Below are 15,609 nucleotides of genomic sequence, written 5' to 3' on the forward strand. Positions count from 1 at the left end.
AAAAGTTCAGACTACATGAACAGGTTTAGCAAAAAAGAGGGTCGAGGCTTTGAATTCAACTACAACATAAGATTAGTTTTCAAAAATTAACAGTCTGAACATGCATAGCAGTGGTACATAAAATGAAATAGGGTCTACAATAAGCTCAGGATACCATAACCTAAATAGTCATACTAGCGCATAGAGGTAATAGGATACCACAGTGAAATTCAATTTCCAGATTAAATGCACACTTAAATTGAATGTAATATTATCCTTTATAAATTTTTTAGTTAGACAAACACTCTGGGCTGGTTTAGATATAATGCCCAGTGTTCTGATGGTGCTCTGATGATGAGCCTGCAAGGAGCCTCAGGTTCATATATTCACCATTTGCTCCTCCTCATCCAGGCTTAGCTTGCTGTTTTGTCCACAAGAAACTGCTTTGCAGAAGACAATGGAAGAGGAAGAGGAAGAAGAAGAGGAGGAGGAGGAGGAGTTTGGATTTGATATCCCACTTTATCACTACCCTAAGGAGTCTTGAAGCAGCTAACAATCTCCTTTCCCTTCCTCCCCCACAACAAACACTCTGTGAGGTGAGTGGGGCTGAGAGACTTCAGAGAAGTGTGACTAGCCCAAGGTCACCCAGCAGCTGCATGTGGACGAGTGGGGAATCAAACCCGGTTCACCAGATTACGAGTGAACTGCTCTTAACCAGTACACCAGGAGTGTGTAATCCCAAGTTTGAGGAGAACATCAGTAGTAGAGTATCTGGCTTGCATGCAGAAAGTCCCAGATACAACCTCTAGCATGTCCAGGTAAGACTGTGGAAAACACTTGTCTGCAACCCTGGAGAACAGCTGCCCGTCACTGTGCTGGGTGGACCAATGGCCTGACTTCCTATGTAGTAGGTTCAGTCTACATTTGACCCAACCCTCACTTAGCCACTCCAAAAAAAAAAATTAAAATAAGCTTAATGAACCAAGCTGTTGCTCCTGTATACTTCCAAGTGATTTTTATAAAATTAATATTAATTGGTACATGCACATCTTGCAATAGGATAGTGAGGAATGTCATAAATATAGAAAAGAGAAAAGGAATAAAGAGGTCTCTCTAAACATGCACACACATACACACACACACACGGTGGCATTCTTAGACTGTGGAGCATCAGTTTCCATGGAAGCAAGAATGATCATATAATGAACTAAATTGTCAGTCCTAGGTATTTGGCTCAATATAAATGGGGGTGGAAATGATTAATTCATATATGGTGTCATTCATGCACACACAACCTCAAATGCCATCTGGTATGACTGTTTCGTTTCTCATCACAACCCTAAATAGAAACAGAAATACTATGGTTGGCTATAGAATTTTTCCTCTATGTGTCATGAATACGTTATTTATAGGCCTATAATAAATATAGCAAAGTTTTAAAAGAGTACTACAGCATGTCATGAGTCTTATCTTAAAATCATTTTCTCTACTATCATCAGTGTTTACACACACACACACACACCAATATTATAAAAGAATTTTTATTAAGGTTTCAACAAATTTTATCATAACAACACAAAACCACACAATAACAAACAAAACACAGTGTAAAACATAAAAAACAGAAAAAGTATATAAATTCAAATCTTAATTTCTTGTAGCTTACTTTCCTGACTTCCTCACACCTCCCCTTTCTGTATTCCAATTTCTAATTTATTTTCAGCAAATCCTTCCTCTATTTTGACTAATTTTAATATTGCTTATTTTCTTTTAAATTAACCATTACCGCTACAAACCACTTATCTTCTAATCTCCCATCATTTTAACATTGATTAATTTTACTATATTTCTTTACTTATTGCTCATAAAACATCTTTGCATGTTCCTTTCAACTATATCACTAATGCTGCACAATCTTTATATCCTGCATCACTTTAACATTCAAATAATTTACAGTGTTTTTGCAGATAGTCTTTAAATTTCTTCCAATCCTCTTCCGTTTGTTCTTCTCCCGTGTCTCGGATTCTGCCAGTCATTTCTGCCAGTTCCATGTAGTCTATCAATTGCATCTGCCATTCTTCCAAGGTGGGCAAATCTTGTGTCTTCCAGTACTTTGCAATGAGTATTCTTGCTGCTGTTGTTGCATACATAAAGAAAGTTCTATCCTTCTTTAACACCATCTGGCCGACAATGCCCAAGAGAAAGACCTCTGGTTTCTTAACACACACCAATATTATAAAGGCGAGATGAACATATATCACTTGATATATATATCTTTCTTCACAGGACCACTGAGGTGGCAGCTGAATGTGTGAGCTAAAATGCTCTAAGAAAGCACTGAATTGGACACGTGGAATGAAATTAAAGTTATAACTTTGGTCTTATATCTGAATGAGGCATCTGAATGAGGCATCTCAGATTCAGAAATAGCTCATTCAAATTCTGAAACGGCTCGTTCATTCTTGACACTGTACACATCAAATAATGACCATGCATTGTGAACCATTCCTTAATTCCCATTAGCAATGGAATTCTACACAAAATAGAAATATACAAGGTAAGATGTACAGTGACAGTACAATGTAAGGTCAGTTCACACACAAAAAACATGTTTAACTATTATTCAGTGCTGTAGAACAAGTCCTATTCTCATGCAAGGACAGTCTGGAAAATGGTAACAGTACAGTTATCCAGAGACACCAACACACAATCTTCTAGAACAGAAATAGAAAACCCAAGCCCTATAATTTTATACAGGCTACTGCTCAGCTGAAAAGCCCTTGTTTGTAAGGTGCAAAGTTGGAGACATTTCAATGATTGAAGAGCCTGAACAGAGGTGAAATCTAAGGCAAATTTACTTGCAGCAATTGTATTCCCAGCAGCTGTTTGGTGGCATTCTTTTTAAAACACAAAGGATTCCAAAACAAGAGTGTGGGGTGGATTCTCATTTTGATTTGTCTCCATTTTTTTATGCTGCATGGATCACTTCTGAAGCCAAATTGAACTGAAGGCAAGGCTTCCTAAACCTACTCTAGGTAGGGCAGAAACAATGGGACCATGAAACAAACGGAAGCAAAAAAATGATGAGCAGGATAGATGGTTTTGCAAGAAATTATCCTCCCCCAGAAGCTCTGCTTATGAGCAAATGTTCTAAAAAGTATTTATAATGCCACCACTTCTCTCTTTTTTAAAAAATAAATAAATATCATTTTTATTAAATTTTCCACTTTAACAATCCATCAAATCACATGAAATATTCCAAATTATACATATACAGTGGTACCTTGGGTTACATATGGTTCGGGTTACATACGCTTCAAGTTACATATGCTTCGGGTTACATACGCTTCAAGTTACATATGCTTCGGGTTACATATGCTTCAGGTTACATACGCTTCAGGTTACAGACTCTGCTAACCCAGAAATAGTGCTTCAGGTTAAGAACTTTGCTTCAGGATAAGAACAGAAATCGTGCTCCGGCGGCGCGGCAGCAGCAGGAGGCCCCATTAGCTAAAGTGGTGCTTCAGGTTAAGAACAGTTTCAGGTTAAGAATGGACCTCCGGAACGAATTAAGTACTTAACCCGAGGTACCACTGTACATATAAAATAATCTGAATATTCTGCCAAATTATAAAATTTTAATAGGACTTCCCATGCTTGAAGTTCGGAGGGTTCTGATCATTTCATACTTCTACTGCTTTTCATAGTCACTTCTGATGGTTCCTCTAATTCTTTCTGTTGTTAACCTTCCTTCTTTCACAGCCTCTGAGTTGTTCCCACAAGCGAGTTAAAACGAGCAATGATGTGTTTCTGTGTGGATTTTATGTCTAAGATTCCCCCTAATGCCACCACTTTTCAGTGGCCAGTTCATCCCTGACACCTGGAAACTTTCCTTCTTTAGCCATGTTTGCAAGAACAGTTTTGGTAATTGAGGGGTAAAGAACAAACATTGTGCACCTGTTTAAAGATAATGCCTCTCCTAAGATTTGATGGATGAGAACTGAGGGCATGTGCAAAAGGAATTCTTCAAATTAAGCTTTGGTTATCACACTATACATTAACACATAATCAACTGCTTCACCCTTTCTCCCTAGAATATTTTGAATGTCAGTTTGGATGCCATGCCTGACAGGTGGCATTTTGCAGAGGTCATTAATTTTAAAGTACCTTTTGTAATTCAAAAGTATGCCCTCTTTTTATTTTTATTTTTAAAAAGAGCAGCTGGGATGTCTCATAAAAGATATGGGCATTTTTATGATTTGCTTTTTTAATACGATAAAATGATCATCATCATAATATCTATAATAAGCTTGACTGAGAAACAGACTGAAAAGGAAAAACTGATGTGTATTCAGGCAGGGGAGAGAGAGAGAGAGAGAGAAGAAAAATATGGATATGTATATAGCAAAAGTATTGTAATAGGGTTCCCCTGTAGAAAGGTAGTGGCACAAAAGAAGGCAAAAACGTTACTAAAAAAAAAAAAAAGATTTCTGTGCCCAATATTTTATTCCTAGAGCACTTTCTTGTTTTTGGCCTAAGACAACGGTGACCTTGTATCAAGAAAGCCTTTCAACAAACTACACAAAGGACACTAGTAGTTTCAAGGCAGCTTATTGGAAACGGCAAATGTTCACATTTCATTATATACTATGTCAATGCTATGCCTTTCCCACACCTTTTTCAAAACTGAGCTTAAATCTAACAAGATATAAAAGTATCCCTTGCCCGTTCATACTGTTCCCCAAAACAACATCTCAGCTGCATGGGAACTAGTGCTCCAGACACCCGTCCAATGCAAATCTGGCAATATTATGCATCTAAGAGCATTGCGTGTCGAGGTCCCCAAGCCATCCCAAATAAACACACAATTCACTCAGAATTTTTGTTTAAGGTTTTTGGCATAATTTTGGCCACAGCTTTATTAAAATACAAAAAATGTGAGTGGTTGCTTAGGCATTGGTTGCGACTATCTGACCCTGAATGGGGACAGACTGACATTTCACACGACTGCGAAAGTCAGAAAGGGGGAAAACATTTGTGGGATAGCGACAGAGCAGGGAACCTGCCCTCAGCCTTCCCCAAATGCTCCCAGGGGCTCCTGCATGGCCCTAGCCTCTTGAGAGGGTTTGGACAAAAGCAATGGCAAGCCCCTATATTCCTGTAATGGAATACCTTTGCAGCAGCAGCAATTAGAGGGGCGGGCACAGCCAATCCATGCCCCTCCACCAACCAAATCAAAAAACCGATGCCTAACCACAACCTTCATTGGGATGCTGGTGGCGCTGTGGGTTAAACCACAGAGCCTAGGACTTGCCAATCAGAAGGTTGGCGGTTCGAATCCCCGCGACAGGGTGAGCTCCCGTTGCTCAGTCCCATCTCCTGTCAACCTAGCAGTTCGAAAGCACTCAAAGTGCAAGTAGATAAATAGGTACCGCTCCGGCAGGAAGGTAAATGGCGTTTCCGTGCGCTGCTCTGGTTCACGAGAAGCGGCTTAGTCATGCTGGTCACATGACCCGGAAGCTGTACGCCGGCTCCCTCGGCCAATAAAGCCACGACTGGACCTAATGGTCAGGGGTCCCTTTACCTTTTAATCACAACCTTACAAGTTGTGACGATTTGCTATGCAGTAGGCAAAAACCAAATGGCACCAGCCCATCAGCCAAATGGACAAAATTCCTACCGGGCCCCTGTTCCAAGAGCAGACGACTCCATGACAGGTATAGCAAGGTCAACAAGAACAGCCCTAAATATAGGGAGGGAAGGCAGGCTATCTGATGCATGCAGCGAAAAGAGGAAGCTCAACGCTGCGTGCAGGGGTTTTAAAACTTCAGGCTGTCAATCATAAAATGGCAACATTAACATAACCCCAACAACAAGGGAAGCCCAATCACAACAGTGGCCAACTACTTCTTTTGCCCGCCCAGCAACAGTGGGGTGACTTGTCAGCCCCCACTGCAACACATGCTCTCCATGAAGGAGAACATGCTAAACTTCCCTGTTTTAAATAGAATGTTTAGGAGTTTTCATATTTTCCTTAACAGAAAGCTGGGAGGCCTCTTCTGGACTGGAATCATGGTACAGGAAAGCTACTGTTTGCCCCAGAGGTGATACAGATGAATCGCAAAATAATGGCATGCCTCAGCAATGTTTTGTACTTCCCAGAAGTGAAGTAGGATCTCTATATGGCAGCACAACTGAAAGGAGGGACAGCTTTGTGGCTGCTCAGCAACCCAGACATCATGCCAGGTTGAGATGATGGGGAAGGCAGAATGAACACCAGAGTAGGGAGAGGGTGGAGAAGAAGAGCTCCATTGTGACGGGCAGGCCTAGATGGTAATCAGAGGGAATTGTTTTACTGGCACTCTCAAATCCCAATGCTTTGGCAGGGGCAGCTTTCAAGAGCAAAACGTGAAATGTGCCTCTAAACTAAAGAAACATGCTAGGATGGGGACGGGGGAGAATAAGACCTCATTTGCAACTCACAGGTCTAGCTTGCAAAGAGGGAATTGTTTTACTTGAGATAGCAATTTCCTTGCAGATTTTCCATGGGAATACGGATAACCACATTGAGAACAGGATGCTGAACTACATGGGCCTTTGGCCTGATCTGGCAGGGCTCTTGCATTCTTTTATAACTTTCCACCGCAAAATCAATGCTAAAAGTTTTCTGGTATAAAAGCCTCTGGAGTGATTTGTCTGGAATTTGCCAGATTTTTTACCCATAGGCACCCCTGTGGTGCCTGCAGTTTTGGACCAAGTAATCTACAAAAGAATGTGGGAGGTAAGGTGACTCCATTTTTATCCAGTCCCAAATTGCAACAGATTCTAGAAAGGGTGATACTTGTTTCAGTCACAAGCAAGATATGGTCCCTGACTTGCTCCATAGAATTGTAGTGTTGGAAGGGACCTGGACGATCATCTAGCCTAACTTCCATATGGAGCCATCAGGGATTGAACCTGCAACCTTGGTGTTCTCAGCACCACACTCTAACCAACTAAACTTTCCAGGCTCCAATATGTTTCCAGGTCTTGCGAGAAGAAAGTGGAGATATGGAACATTTTGCTAACATTTGCCAAGCTTTTTGCTACTTTTCATTTTGAAAACTCCCCCCCCCCCATGAACCTTTTTAAACATTTGTTTGGAATGCTCCATTTAAGGCCAAACAATTAGATGCTTCTGTGTTCATTGCTCCCACACCACTCTGGTAATGTCTGCACCACTTAACTATTGTACAAAGGGAAATCTCACTCTACGGTCATTACCAGTTTTTATTTTCAGTGTTGCAACTGTAGGGTTGCTTGTATGAACAAGTATACTACAGCTGTTTTATGTCTGATCCTGTCCAATTTAATTTCCCATCCTGCATTTAAAAAAAATAAATAAGATGAGGTGGGTGTACCGAACTTTCATTCATGCTGCAAGAGGGAAAATAGATGCAGTTGGACATACAATCTGCACAAAGACTTCAGTTGATAGCAATGAAATGGCAGGGAGTCTGAGTTCCAGCTCTAAAAAAGTTCGAAATCTCTCCATTTCATCTCTAAGGTGAAGGTGCTTCTGTGGGATAACATTTGCAGCTTCATCACTGATCTTCACATTCTGCATGGGGAATAAATAATGCAGTGAACTACTGTATTGCTGCAGCAAGTGGGAAGCGGGAAACAGAAGCAGCTTTCCAAAAGTAGGAAATGCATGCGTGTACGGGGTTTTTTGGAAGTTCCAGAAATGAAGATGCTCCACAGAGTGTCCATAAATATGAAAACACTATAATCTAGAACAGCATAAAATTCCACGCAAATTGATGGTTCACTTCCACAATTCCTAGATGATCAGTGCTCAAAACTCCCATTGTTCTAGGCACATTTTGTAACCAGGAATTTCCTTAGCGCAAACAGTTTCTGAGCTCTGGGAGCAATACTGCGCCTACAATCTCAGATTAAAACTGCAGAGGGGAAGGAAAGGAGGACCTTTTTCTGCCTCCCCACTTACAGCTACTCTCCGAAGACCGGAGAAGACACCTTCCTAAGAATATTAGGGGGGTGGGTAGGGGAAGAACTAGACCATGTGAAAAAAGAACATAGTATTTTAGCTGCCGTTCATTCATTTTCAGCTTTGTATTCTTGTTATAAAAAAGCATGTCTAAATATTTCATTGTTGCGCCCATAACCTAGGCTTAAGGAGCCATTTAACTCCTAGCTGTCATAGCTCAGTTTCTAACACTGTAGATGATTAGTACTTTCTGCTGTCTGATGAAAATAGGATGGGTACATTGGGGTGATGATGGAAGGAAGGAATTCCTCACCCCCATGCAATGATGTGTTTTAAGAACATCATGTTTTAAGTTCTATGCATGATGTCTGCCTCCACATGGCTGCCTGTGTGTAGCACCAGCATCCTGAACTTCATGCAAGCTGCAGAAACTACGCTGCGGAAGTTGTAAGAACTAGTGCAGGGGCAATTAAAACTAATTATATGCAGCAACTTTATTGTGAATATTATAGAATGAATGAATGAATTGACTTTATTCAGTCACTGACCAGCATAAGCAAAACATCTAAATAAACAGCATAACAGTATGAATCTAAGCAAATAATTCTTAAATAAATGGGAGCAAAAACCAACCTTAGATTAAGACATATACACAGAATACTTGATTAAACATAAATAATGGGTGAGTAAAAACTAATAAGAAAAAATTAAAAAGACCAGTTAAAACAGCTATGTGAGGTGGAGCTTCAATGATACAGATCTAACAATATGGGCTTTCATTTTAGGACTGATTTGTAGCATAGACCATCCTTCGACAAGTATCTATCATGGTAGATAAATATTATAGCATTCTAAAGATAGTTACATACAGGTCTTGTCTCCTGGAGCATTGCTGTTGTTCTCATGCAGAAAATTTATTTACTACATAGGACTTAAAAACCTATCAGCAACGTAACTGTAAATTACGTAGTTTATATTATTTGACTATATAGTTCAACATCAATTATCTAGGCTAATAGGAAATATTGACAATGTAGATATGTTTTACTTACAAACATGTACTTTATCACACTATTAACATATCTGATCTGTTGCACCACAAGCCCAAATTAAGTATTTCTCTCCAGCCACTACTATTTAATGAACTTGTAGAATTAGATTATTTTAAGAGGGCAGTTGCCAATCACCTTGCAATCTGTTGCTGGAGCTACACAAGATCTACATTAATATGTTTATAATTTCAATTTATATTCTGCTTTTCTATGCATGGCACTCAAGGCCGCTAACAATACAGTAAAAATGCAGTCAATGCAGGATGTATAGAAACATGAACATAAGAAGCAGATAAGTCTACTCAGAACAATAATCGTCATCATATAAAATATCAAAACAAAAAAATTCCTTCCAGTAGCACCTTAAAGACCAACTAAGTTAGTTCTTGGTATGAGCTTTCGTGTGCATGCACACTTCTTCAGATACACAGTGTGTATCTTCAGTGTGTATCTGAAGAAGTGTGCATGCACACGAAAGCTCATACCAAGAACTAACTTAGTTGGTCTTTAAGGTGCTACTGGAAGGAATTTTTTTTGTTTTGACTATGGCAGATGGGAGAAGATGGTCTTTAAAGTACCCTGGTCCCAAGCTGCTTAGGCTTTCCTATGTTAAGCCACTTTAAATTGTGCCCTAAAAATGATTCAGTAGCCAGTGAACAGCATGTTCCCTATAACTGTTCCTGGTCAAAAATCAGGCTGTAACAGCTCAAGTTTCCAAACAGTGCTTCAAAGGTAGTCCAACACAAAGCCCATTGCAGAAGCCCAGACAAGATGCAATTACAACATATGTTAATCATGGCAAGATCAGACATCTTTAAGAGTCAGATACGCTACTCAACACATTAACAGAGTAGGGTTTTAAGTGCATTGTTTTGCTGTTTGAAAATGGAATATTACAGGATCTTTCACAAGAAAGCACATTTTAAAATATTTTATCACAGTTATTTTTTCCCCTAGTTTCTGCCACTGCCTCCCACCTAGAGCCGCCTTAACTCTGGATCTTTTTCCCTCCAGAGGAAATGCCTGACAAAGCTTTATCACTATAGCAACTAACCTAATTGGTCTAGTACAGGTCTCTGCTTCAGCCATTGGGTGGAGCCACTATCCTTAACTATAAGCCAAAAATTTAAGGGGGGTGGGAGAAGAGAAACGATAAGATTATCATCTTAGGGCATACAAGTAACAGCTATCATGTCAATAAATTAAACAATAAATAGCATTATAATTAGTGGTGTGTTGATCTAAATGCTTTTTGTAACACTTTTTACAAGCTAAATTTATCTACTGCACCTCTTCATTAAAAATACCCAGAATAGGAACATACCTTAATAGAGGAGAAAAGAGAAAGGAATAAGAGAAGCAACACTTTGAATTATGTTGAAAGGTTACTTCAATCTTTTACTTATCCATCATATGAAGTCTGTATTTTGGGTAATTTGCTGTAATTTAACTGCCTGTGTACTTTGGACTAAAGCTGTCCAATTTAAAATGCATTGATGTGTTTATATTAATGGACATAACATTAAGGATGCTGCAAATGTTCATATTGTTTACACTTCTTCATTACAGGCATCACAAAATTAATAACCAATGACTAATTCTTAAATGATTTGAATAAGAGACATTTAAAACAAACTGCCTCTGTTTCAATTCTTGAGGGGAATCTTCAAACATGTATACTATTACAGTGATGGGGCTTTATTGAAGTTACATTAGCACACCTTTTCCCTACTTACACTTTTACAGAACAATCACCATTCATGTTTACACAGAAAGAAGCTTGCTCCTAAGTAGATATGCACAGGATTATTATTCCTGGATAAAGACAAGCTAAAAACGTACTTCAAACACTATAGCAGTCAGGTGATCTGCAAATTATGCTTCAACATTCCAAAGTTGTGCATTCAAGTCAGTGAAGAATATAAGTGGCAGACTGTTGCAATGCTACATATTTTAGACTGCTTGGTGTTTGCTCAGAGTTGAATGACATAATATATATACTGTGTGTTGACTAATGTAGGTTTTGTTTGCAAATAAGTTATTCAGGAATTGTTCCTTTACAAAAACAAATGAGACTGCATCTGTAGTTTATATCTATGTGCTGAGAAAAGACATGAAAACATGAAGACATGAAAAAAAAGACATGTTATTGTTACACATTTTAAGGGAAGAAAACTCATAATATCTAGATCAAATCTCTAGGAAATATCTCTCTCACAGTTATTGAAGTTTTCCCTTCTGTTGGCGCAGGAAAACACCCTGGTCAATAGTATTTAGAAATATCATGCCTATATACTGCACCCCCCCCCCTTCTTACCATGCTTCTCTAACATATGTTTAGTACAATATTTAAACAGTGTAATTTAAAGTGTTGCAGAGTACTCTTTGCAGTTTCCAATATACTTATTGGTCCCAAAGGACACTTGAGCTACAATCCCATAAACTCTATGAAGTAAGTCCCAATGAAAATCCAGGAAAACACACAGGAAATCATGTCACTGAATGCTTACAAATGGAAATATTTTTTTAAAAGAACTTGAAAGCCTAGGGGAAAATCAGCATACTGAATGAACATTGTGGTTTTAAAACATGAAATGTCAAGTGCTACTAGAATGTTTGGAAATTAGGACGAGTCTGTTTTATAGAGCCAATGACAGAAGATTCCAACTGTAATGGAATTCATCACAAAGAGACAAAGCATCACAGCTCACTTCAGTTTCCTTACAGCACTGGATGACGTATCCCACAAAAGGTTCAGGGAGAGAGAGTGCACAAAATAAAAAGTGTATGGGGTACAATAGACACACTTCTGAAAGTCAACACTATTTCTATTCCCCATAACCTAAGCATAGGCTGCAACATGACTTTTGTACTCAGTATTGTACTTCAACCTAAGAATTATTCCATGAAAGGATCTCAGTAACATATTGTACCGAATGAATTTTGCAACCACCACAGATTAAAAATACTGTAAAAGCTAATATTGGGGGGGGGGGGAATATAAGGAAGACCAACAGAGCAATCCTATTCCTGCCTTCTCAAAAATAAGTCCTATTAAGTTCCACAGTACTTATTTACTTACTTTCAGGTAAGTACAGGATTAAAGCCTTAGAATGACACAAGTGCTCAACTGCATCATTTTCTGAGACACCAAGGAAACTGCACTTCAAACCGATTTCAATTCAGATCAAATACAGCTTCCCCCCTTCAGGCATACCAAATATGTTCATATTTGTACAAAAACTGTCACTGGTCAGAACTGTAAGCTTTACAGTGTATGACTGCAGCCTGAGATTGGCCTCTCTAAATGAAGCACTTCTTATCTATCAACAATGCACAACCCTTCACTTACAGATACTCAGCTCCTAGTTTTAAGAAGTCTGAAGCACTAGCATATATTTAGAACACTGGTAACAGTCTTTCCAGAATGATGCTAAGGACATTCTAGTTTTGTCCTATTGCAGTTTTACAGCCAGATAATTCCGTTCCTATGTGTCGAGCCATAAACGATGCTAGTGGTACCAGGGCATCTGTCACAAGAGCAAGTGAAACTCGGCGCAGGTATCGATCTACAATGAAGCACAGGTGGGGGGCTGGACCAAGACAGGTGAAAGGAAAACAGGGTTGCAATTACAGGAGCAAACAAAGTACCATCTAGGCAAGAATTCCGCTGCTGTGCTCACATCCTCCAATAGGAAACACAGGCTCTCCACATTTCTTATTACTAGCATTAAAGTGTTTCGAAGAGAAGGAAGCGCATCTCACAGAGCTTCTTCTGTGTGTGATGGACTGCTTGGCACCATAGTTTAATATTAACACATTGTGTGTATTTTGAGAACTTGGCCTCTCAAGCATAATGTTATCCCCACCTCCCAAAGAAGAAGAAGAAACCCACCAACCGCCCAAGCCAAAAAGGAAGTGGATTTGCCATCTGGCTGCGGCTGTTACTTACTGCAGTAGGCGATGAGGAGGCCAACCAAGATCATAATTGCCCAGAAAGTTGAGGACGCGCTTGGCAAAGCATTGGCATCTTTCCTGCTGATCCTCCTGGGAGATGGAGCCATTGAAGCCACTGTGTCCCCCAGTGCAGGAAAAAAGCCCAAAACAAATACAAAACAAGGAGGGCAGGTCAGGTCAGGTGAGTCTCACCACCAGCCAGCTCTCCCTCCGAGTGACCGCCTTTCGCTACGCGTAATCCCAAAGAGAGACATCTTCCAGGCCGATCTCGGGTTCAGCATCCACAAGCAGCGAGGAGCATCTTCAGCCCAACGAAGCCATGGCACATTTTTTTTACCTCTTTCTCCGATTCATTGGGAAGCGAGGAAGCGGGGGGTGGAAACACTGCAACTTTCCTCCTTCTCTTTCGAAGGGGCGAGCACTGGTTTCGCGGGAAGGGCAAAGTTATTTCGCTTCGGTGTCCAAAATCAGCATCTTCTCGTTATTTTTATGATTCGCCCCTTTACGGAGAATCCAGAGAGGCTCGAGCAGAACAGATCGGCGAGGCGACTCCCCTCTGCACCGGCGATGCCTCGCGGTCCAGCCTCCCCGTCAGCCAGAGGCCCGTCTTCGCGAGTCCTGCGACGGGGGAACGGGACCCACGCCGACACGCAAACGACCGCCTCGCACACATTCACACACGCGCGCGCGCGCAAACCAGCCAGCCAGCGGCGTCTCCCTACGCCAAGACCGGGGGAGAGACGTCGTAACTCCACGAGGCGAAGAGAAGCAGCGGGCGCATCCTTCCTGCCAACCTGGCGGGAGAAGATGCCGGCGGAGCTGCTGGAAACCCCTCCGGGCGTATTATCCGAGGGGCGGCAGCGGGCCCCTCCGCGTTCCCTCGCCGCCTCCCTTCGGCACTTGTGGAGCCGTCAGCCTCGTCGCGGACCCCGGTGGCGGCTGTGGTGGCCGCAGCTGTCCCTGGTGAGGAGGAGGTGGGGCGGCCGCTCCCACAGGTGCTGGCTCGCCCTGCGCAACAGACGACGCGTATCCTCCCTCCCTCCGTCACCCTTTCGGGTCAAGTCAGGGCGCGCGCGACGGAGCCCCCTGGCCGCCGCCTTCTCCCGGGCGCCTTGCCCTTCTTCGCTCCGTCTTCAATCCGCAGTGGGATAATTCCCGTCCTCCTACAGCTATCCGCTCCTTCTGTCCTCGTAGCTGGCAGCTCCGTCGACCGAGCGCTTGCCCGGCGGCGCCTCTTCCTCCTCCGCCACTGTTTTGCTTTTATATATATATGGTGAGGAGGGGGCTCCGAGGGCGAAGCTTGCGTCCCGTTCCCGCCCTCTTCTCTCCCTCTCTCCCTCTCTGTTTCTTGTCTTTTCCCGCCTGCTTTGGCGACGGCTGGAGCGCGAGTGGGAGAGACGCCAAGCGCCGCGCGCGCGCGCTCCAAATTCGGACTACACGCGGCTGCTTGTCGTCGGCTTCGTCTCTCGCGCTGCGTCCCCTCCTCCTCCTCCTCCTCCTCCTCCTCCTCCTCTCCCGGCTGCGGCTTTTTTGGAGGGGGTGGGCGCCTCAAAAGAATCACACCGCACGCGCGCGCTTGTGCGCGCGGACGGGGAAGCGGCCCCCTACTCCCTCGAGGCCGAACTGCGCGCAAAGTTGAACGCGCCTTTGCAAAAGCGCGCGTCGCGACGCATTCGGGGCCGGGGCGCCCGTTTTAAAGAACCTGTTTGTTGTTGTTTTAAAAAAAAGTCTGCTCCAACGCTGCCACTTTCTGCCCGCTGCAGGAAAAAGGGCTGCTGCTAGTGAAACAGAGCAGGGATCCGCCGAGCAGAGCAGTTTTTCCTCCTAGCACTGGAAAAGAGGGGCTGGTTAAAAGGGGAAGGGGTGGCCAAATGAAGTCCCTCGAACCAGCGGCCCCACCTCGCCTGCTGCTTACATACTCTCCCAACATTTCTCTGCTGAAAATAGAGACGTCCTGTTCCATGATAATGTGATTTATACCTCGCCCATTGAGTAGGTTTCCCCAGCCACTCTAGGAGGCTTCCTATACTGTATAAAAACATAATAGAACATTAAAGATTTGGAAACAACAAAACCCCTTCCTTATGCAAGGCTGATTTCAATTGTCTTATGAAGGTTGTATAATTACTTATCTCCTTTGCTTGGGGCATAGCTGTCAAGCGTCCCTTATTTGGCGGGACAGTCCCTTATTCCAGCGCCATGTCCCGCTGCTGTCCCTTATTGATGATGTCCCTTAAATAAGCTACTGAAGGTAATGGGGCCCTTTCTATGTCCAGCTGTCCTTTGTCAACAACAAATTGTTGCTGTTTTTTGTGTTGAATATATGCTATATGGTAATTTATGGACCTAATAGGTATCTAAAGCCATTTGCACGCAACAAAATATGTATTTTATCAAAGTAATTGTTGATCCCTTATTTTGGCTGCTGATCTCTTATTTTCAAATCTGTAAGTTGACAGCTATGGCTTGGGGTTGCATAACGCCATACCCTCCTATGAAAACAGGGAAGTCCTACCATACCATCCAACATTTCTCCAATGAAAATAGGGGCATCCTAAGGAAGAGCGGGGCATTCTGGGATTAGATTGGAAACCGGCTTCTGTAAATCCAGGACTCTCCCTAGAAAATAGG

The 15,609-nt window shown here is 42.1% G+C and overlaps 1 protein-coding gene across 6 annotated transcripts in view; it reads right to left on the reverse strand.

The window, feature by feature from the left end:
- Positions 1–14,297, reverse strand: part of TAFA5 (TAFA chemokine like family member 5) — a 342,920-nt gene extending 328,623 nt beyond the window's left edge. For all 6 annotated transcript variants that reach the window (XM_083701680.1, XM_083701675.1, XM_083701679.1 and 3 more), the window contains exon 1: positions 12,974–14,297. In XM_083701680.1, coding sequence (XP_083557806.1) covers positions 12,974–13,085 — 112 coding nt within the window. In that variant the 5' untranslated portion in view covers positions 13,086–14,297. The remainder of the gene's footprint in view (positions 1–12,973) is intronic.
- Between the last annotated feature and the right edge of the window lie 1,312 nt (positions 14,298–15,609).

The sequence above is a fragment of the Podarcis gaigeae genome (assembly GCF_964106915.1).
Source record: "Podarcis gaigeae genome assembly, chromosome: 10".
NCBI classification, from domain to species: Eukaryota; Metazoa; Chordata; class Lepidosauria; order Squamata; family Lacertidae; genus Podarcis; species Podarcis gaigeae.